Source organism: Ipomoea triloba, chromosome 14, assembly GCF_003576645.1.
Source record: "Ipomoea triloba cultivar NCNSP0323 chromosome 14, ASM357664v1".
Lineage (NCBI taxonomy): Eukaryota > Viridiplantae > Streptophyta > Magnoliopsida > Solanales > Convolvulaceae > Ipomoea > Ipomoea triloba.
In genome coordinates this window covers 22052260-22058293 of record NC_044929.1, presented here as the reverse complement: position 1 = coordinate 22058293, position 6034 = coordinate 22052260, and the positions used below count along the sequence as shown (strand labels likewise).

The following is a 6034-nucleotide window of genomic DNA, read 5'->3' as shown; positions in this document are numbered from 1 at the left end:
GCTCACGAAGATCACCCGAGGGGTGACCCTTGTTCACCTGACTAGGTGTGCGCGAGCTGCTGGATCCAGATACCATTGATAGCGATGAGATGAACTGAGTGGTTTTTTGATTTTGTGATTTTAGCCTGAGATCTGATCTCGGATCTCAACAAGAACACCAATGACGGTAATAATGGATTACCGGGTATGTAATCTGAGTATTATTGAAGTAAGATGGTACAGTGTTTGAGTACTTGAGAACAATATTGAGCGTAGTGCTCCGTGTACAAGTGAATGTAATATCTATTGTCTAGTAAGAAGTGTAAGAAGTGTCCCCCCTTCACTATGTGGTTGTGAGCCTTTTTATTCCCTTCAGCTCAGTAATGGAGCATTGATGAAGAGTTGATCGTTGGACATCAGTACCTGAGGTGTTGAATGCTGAGGAGCTGAACGTCTGTGATCAATGCTGAGGAGCTGAACGTTGGCCATCAATGAGGAGTTGAACCGTTGAGCATTGATGCTGAGGGGTGAGGTGTCTTGGGTGCTGCCAATAGTGTGAGGTGTCTTTGGGTGCTGCCAATAGTTCCGGGTCGGGTACCCAATTACCCTGTCACTTAGTTACATGATGTATGAATTAACAATAATACAATGTGCAATAGTATTCACCCATTGCCAAAGAATTACACAAGAATTTCAGTACTTCAACAGCAAATCTGTCAATGAAGTAAAAAGTTGCAGACAATCTGAATGCGTAAACTGGTTGAAGCAGAGAATCCTCTATGCAAAAGAATCGGTCATCTTTGAAGAGTTTCTCAACAAAGCAGCAGCCTCATCTTGCAAAACTTTCCAGGCTGCAATCACATGCCTCTCTTCTGTCAGCGGAGCCCCGACTGCAAAGCGGAGAACGTATTTGCCAGATAGAACCTGCACGGTTGGATCGTTTGCACTTAGACAGCGCCCTATCGCTAGATGGAAGCGAAAAGGCAAATGAAATGAGGGCACGGAGGGCGGGGAGGGGGAGAAAGGAAGCGTAAACTTGACCGTACGGTGTGCGAGATAAATATTTTTCCGGATGAGTTGACAGCGTCCAGCAGATCGCGGTTGAGTTTGTTTGCAAGATCTTCGTCGTTCTGAGGTGGCAGAAGACAGAAGCACACTAGAGAAAACTTTCGATGGGCCACAACCTGGGAAACGATAGAAGGTTTTAAGATACGTTATTGGCCGTGATGCAACATGAAAATAACATTTCAATATGGAGATTATTTTTTTTTTGAGTACTACTGACTCTGTTACAATGTAGTATCTGTTCATAACTACTTTGTCAACCTACTGAAGCACAAAGAGTCAACAGTCGCCTCCACTGAGATTATTATGTTTTCTCTTTTGATTGCAAGAAAAACCCACAGTCACTACCCGAGGGGATCATTATGTTTTCTTACATGCATAATTTCTAGAAGCCACTAGAAAAGTTATGTTATAAGCGGCAGAAGCACATGTATAGTTCTTACCTCAAACCTAGAGTCCTCGGAAACAAACTCTTCGAAGCGTTTAGCCAATTCTATATGGTTCTTCACATACGCTTGAAGGTTCTCCAAGCCATAGAGTCTTAATACCATCCATAGTTTCAGTGATCTGGTTAATACCAAAAAATTAATGAGGAATCAAGAATAGGTTTGTTACAAATGTAACGGTTAATATGAATCCTTAAAACGTTTTCGTGAAATCCCAGAATCAACAAAAACATTTAAAAAACAGCAACATGTGACACAGCATACCTGAACCTACGTCCAAGGGGAATTTGCCAATCTTTGTAATCTACAACCAAATTTGCTTGAGAAGCCTGAAATATTATACATCACACCCAAGAAAAAGGGAAAAAGTTCACAAGGAAACCTCAGTCGTTTGATATAGTCCACAGTATTTGAGAATATGTTCCTCCACAGTATGGGATCGCTAATAGTTTCTGAAAATATTGAATTCCAGTCGAAAGATTCTTACTTTGTTTTTGAGATATTCAGGATTAGTTGACAGCGCCTGAATGAGAGCACTCCGGTCCTGTTCATAAGAGAGCATAAATTATTGTTCATCCAAGTAATGTTATTAAATATGAGACCTTGTGGTCTAATGGCACCCAGTTGCACTCCCATATGGAAGGGGGTGGGTTCGAGCCTCAGTGGAGAGTCAATAGTACTCAAAAAATTAAATGAGTTTTCTTTGGCAACATTTTCAAGCCTACATCCATACATCATATAGCCACGGGCCGACAGCAATGGGAAAAAAACTAAGAATATCATCTGCATGATAACACGAGAACTGCATAACTATATGGCACGATAATGTCAAGACAAATGCATACCTTTACCCAAAGTGCAGAACAGTCAAAGTTTGTAAGAAACCATTTATGTGCATTCATGTTGAACGAGTCGGCTTCTTCTACGCCATCCAAATAGTGGCGGAACTCGGGACACACGCAAGCACTTCCAGCATATGCGGCATCCACATGAAGCCACATGCCATTACTCTATAAAAAGAGCACCTTTTTTAAAGGTCATCTCGATAATATCTGAAAATTACTCACAGTTTCTAGAGCAACTGGATTTCACCATCATTTGAAAGAGTAATCTAAATATGTAGTCCAACCATCATAAATTGACAATAATAGGTAATAGGTTATCTATCACAACATTCATGTTTGTGATCGGACTACACTAAGTCAATGAACCACTAATTAATACCAGACGCCCTGCAATTTCGAGTCAAATTATTGCGGTATCTAAAATTGGAAGTGTTGAATACTTGTCAAAGTACATGAACTCCTAGCAATATGTTACTCCAAGCGTCGGAGATTACCATGTGTCCAAGTCCACTACCAATTAGCTCGAGTCGAAGGTAATCAATGTCCAGAAAAACTACCTCACATTCAAATTCTTGTCCACTTAGGCATACAGATCCAGCATTTAAAATATGGCCATAGTTCAGTTATAACAATTAGATTTCTTGCCTATCGTATTACTACAAATAAGAAAAAAAGCAAAAAATGTACAGACAAACAAGTGCAAAAGAGTTGAGTGCTCAAATCACTTGAACCCTAGTTGCTGTCTTAATGAGATATATGACCATTACCTTTGCAATATGCCCGAGTGCGAGTAAGGGATCAACAGCAGTTGATGATGTAGTACCAACCTGAAGGAGAATCACCAAAAAAAAGTTACTCAGTGCCTCGTAATTATTGAGTCACATGATATAAAGAAGCTGAAAATGTGTAAAAGCACAGTTCATTAGGGCTTGACAAATTTAGCAGATCTCCTCTAGCTAGTTTAGAGGCAGCTTTGTTTGAGTATAGAATTGTTGTTGAAAAGGTGGATGAATGATAGTTTGGTAAACCCAAGGGAAAAACATTTTCCAATAATGTGATGAGAGTGTATGAGATAAGAAGAAGCAGTAAACAACTGAGATTAAAGATTTATTTATTTTTTTTTCACGTTATTTCTTACGGTAGCACACAAGAAGAAGGGGATTAGACCAGTGGCTAAGTCTTGGGATAACGCTTCACGGAGTGAGTTGGGAGAAAGAGCATATTCAGTAGATGAGTCAGTCTTTAGAAAACGACAGTTCTCTGGATGAATTCCTGCTATCTGCCAAAATCAAGAAAATACCATTCTGTTGAATTAAACAAGGGCAGAACAAGTTCAAGGTTAATGACAACATTGTTCATCAAAAAGGTGAGTCTTTCATTAGCTTTATAGAAAAATATGTACATCTCATAAGTGATAAGATTTCAGCAGTGATGAAATAAGATAAATGAGCCAATACCCCAGGCACTCGTGTGGAAATACAATTTTACCTGGCAGGCCTTCTGTAAAGCAGAATGAGTCTGATCAGAAGCATAAACGACGAGCTTCCCTATCAACTCTTTTCCAACTGCTCTCAGAATCTTGTCACGAGCAGCTAAAAGCACAACAAGAACAGCTTCACTTGCTGTGCCTTGTATCACTCCACCACCTTCACCTGCAAGCCAATTAAAAGTTGCACAAAAATAAAGCATTATTTTGCAAGCCAATAATGCATGGCAGTTTTAGGTTCTGTAAAGCTATTACATTGAATGGATGAGGTCACTACCGGTCGAAAGAAAATTATCAGGCAACTTGAGTGCTTTTGCAAGCCAATCCAAAACAATCATTTCAAGTTCTGTTGCTGCCGGAGAAGTTATCCAACTGAATCCCACCATGTTTATTCCGGCACTAAGCATTTCCCCCAAAAATCCAGCCACACTACTGTTAGAGGGAAAATATGCAAAATAGTCTGGGCTTTGCCAATGTGTAACTCCAGGAAATATCTTCGTCTGGACATCTGCAATCACTCATCATGTACTTAAAATCAGCGATTTTAATCCATTTCCCGGTTAATGTCATTCTAACAGCTGAACGAGAAAGGGAACCCTATATCTGTACATATAAGTATATATATAACTCTATTGAAAGAACATCAGGAAAGCTTTACCTTGAAGAACATCCTGCAAGGTCTCGGGGCGAGTAGGTGCAGATTCTGGCAGGAGCCCGCGTAGATAACCTGGCTGTGTGAAGATAATTCCTTAATACAGTCAAGAACTGGCACAGTAATTATCAACCACTTAAAATCTAAACTTTTTTGTTTTCTCAATGAATTGATTGCCAAACATAAACTAGGAAAAGAAAAATTACTCCTAATATTGTCAGCCTTCCTAGTCCTAGAATATCAACCATCAATCCAACTAAACTCCCATACCCTTCCATCATTTATCAAAACCCAACAAAGAATGCATAGCATCACATATATCAACTATGGGAATTTACTGAAAAGAAAGGAAACTCATGAGTTTTGCTAAAAACCTGAACTTGACTGAGAACTGGGAAGCTCTCAATGTTCTTGTAGTAATCGGCAATGAAATCCACCATCTTGTGACCATATTCCCTCAGTTGCTCTGAATCCATTGGCTTCAAATTCGACCCACCATCCCTGCAAGCAATGCCCAGTTTCAAGCCAGATTGAAAATTCAAGGAAATAAAGCAAGAAAGAAAAAAAAAAAAAAAAAAAAAAAAGAAGAAGAGAGAGAGACACTCTTTTTTATGATCATTTCCAAAATTCACGTGAAAGTACTCCATTAACAATTACTCCGTGTTATTACAAGTAGGAACTTACATTTTTGCTCTCTTTTTTTTTTTTTTTTTTCCTTTCTCTTTTTTCTTGCTGGAGAGGGGTGGTGGAGGTTCCAAGGAGAATACAAATATACAATCTGATAGTGAGCAGTGAACCAGTAGGAGGTGGGAATGGAATAATAGATAAATAGATGGAAGAATATGAAAGTAGGGCTCCAAATCCTATGATGCCGGCTATACTATGAATAGTGAGGATAATTATAATACTTTTTTTATGTACTTATCTATATTTGTATTCTCATTATTCCCTCTCTGGTATAATAGCTAGGGGCTCGACCAAAAAATTATTCCCATTAAATTATTGAGATAAATCGCGAGTCCTCAAATTAGCTCAACAATCAAACTTAGCTCACCAATTAAACTTTAATTTGCACACAACAGCACTATTGCATCTGGTCGTGACATTAAATAGTCTATGCTAAGTTCCAAGTCAACTTATTTACACTTTTAAAAGTATGTATTCTTGTTAAGTAGCATATCAAGCGTGGGAGAAACAAAACATACGATGCAAGGTAAACAGCAATATAAATTTAGACAAATAATATCCTATAACACAAAAAAACAAGCAATAAACAAAGACCGAACTTCATCAAACACGAACAACTTCAAACGTGATGACATATAAGAAAATACCATTCAATATGCATATCATTTATGTTCTCCATAGATATGTCGCATTCAATTTACATATCGATTAGCTTCTTTATTGTCATGTCATATTGAACGAGCTCAATCCTTTCTATAACTAATACTGTAACAGTAACAATTTTTATAACCAATAAGGAAACAATTTGTTTTATTGCAACTATATAATCATTCTCAAGTTCCGTGACCTTGAAGTTCAATACTTTTTTTTGATA

The 6034-nt window shown here is 38.3% G+C and overlaps 1 protein-coding gene across 2 annotated transcripts; it reads right to left on the bottom strand.

Annotated features, from left to right (window-relative positions):
* Positions 1 to 265: 265 nt before the first annotated feature.
* LOC116003616 (tyrosine decarboxylase 1) lies at positions 266 to 5343 on the bottom strand. 2 transcript variants are annotated; one of them, XM_031243511.1, is made up of 13 exons: positions 5158 to 5343; positions 4848 to 4974; positions 4480 to 4552; positions 4099 to 4329; positions 3824 to 3987; positions 3474 to 3614; positions 3103 to 3162; positions 2336 to 2500; positions 1978 to 2034; positions 1755 to 1819; positions 1488 to 1611; positions 1026 to 1163; positions 266 to 903 (listed from the first exon to the last, which is right to left on the bottom strand). In XM_031243511.1, coding segments are annotated over exons 1-13 (1494 nt in total). In that variant the 5' UTR covers positions 5160 to 5343; the 3' UTR covers positions 266 to 756. The 2 variants fall into 2 exon arrangements, with proteins under 2 accessions (XP_031099371.1, XP_031099370.1); XM_031243510.1 differs by having other exon boundaries at positions 5077 to 5158.
* Between the last annotated feature and the right edge of the window lie 691 nt (positions 5344 to 6034).

What these genes read in the sequence shown, in the direction of transcription:
- LOC116003616 (XM_031243510.1), bottom strand. Translation starts at nt 5,120, where the DNA reads ATGGAGTACTTTCACGTGAATTTTGGAAATGATCATAAAAAAGA. An exon ending in CAGTTCTCAGTCAAGTTCAG is followed by an intron (nt 4,553 to 4,847) that starts GTTTTTAGCAAA and finishes ATCTTCACACAG; the next exon opens with CCAGGTTATCTACGCGGGCT. An exon ending in CTTGCAGGATGTTCTTCAAG is followed by an intron (nt 4,330 to 4,479) that starts GTAAAGCTTTCC and finishes GAGTGATTGCAG; the next exon opens with ATGTCCAGACGAAGATATTT.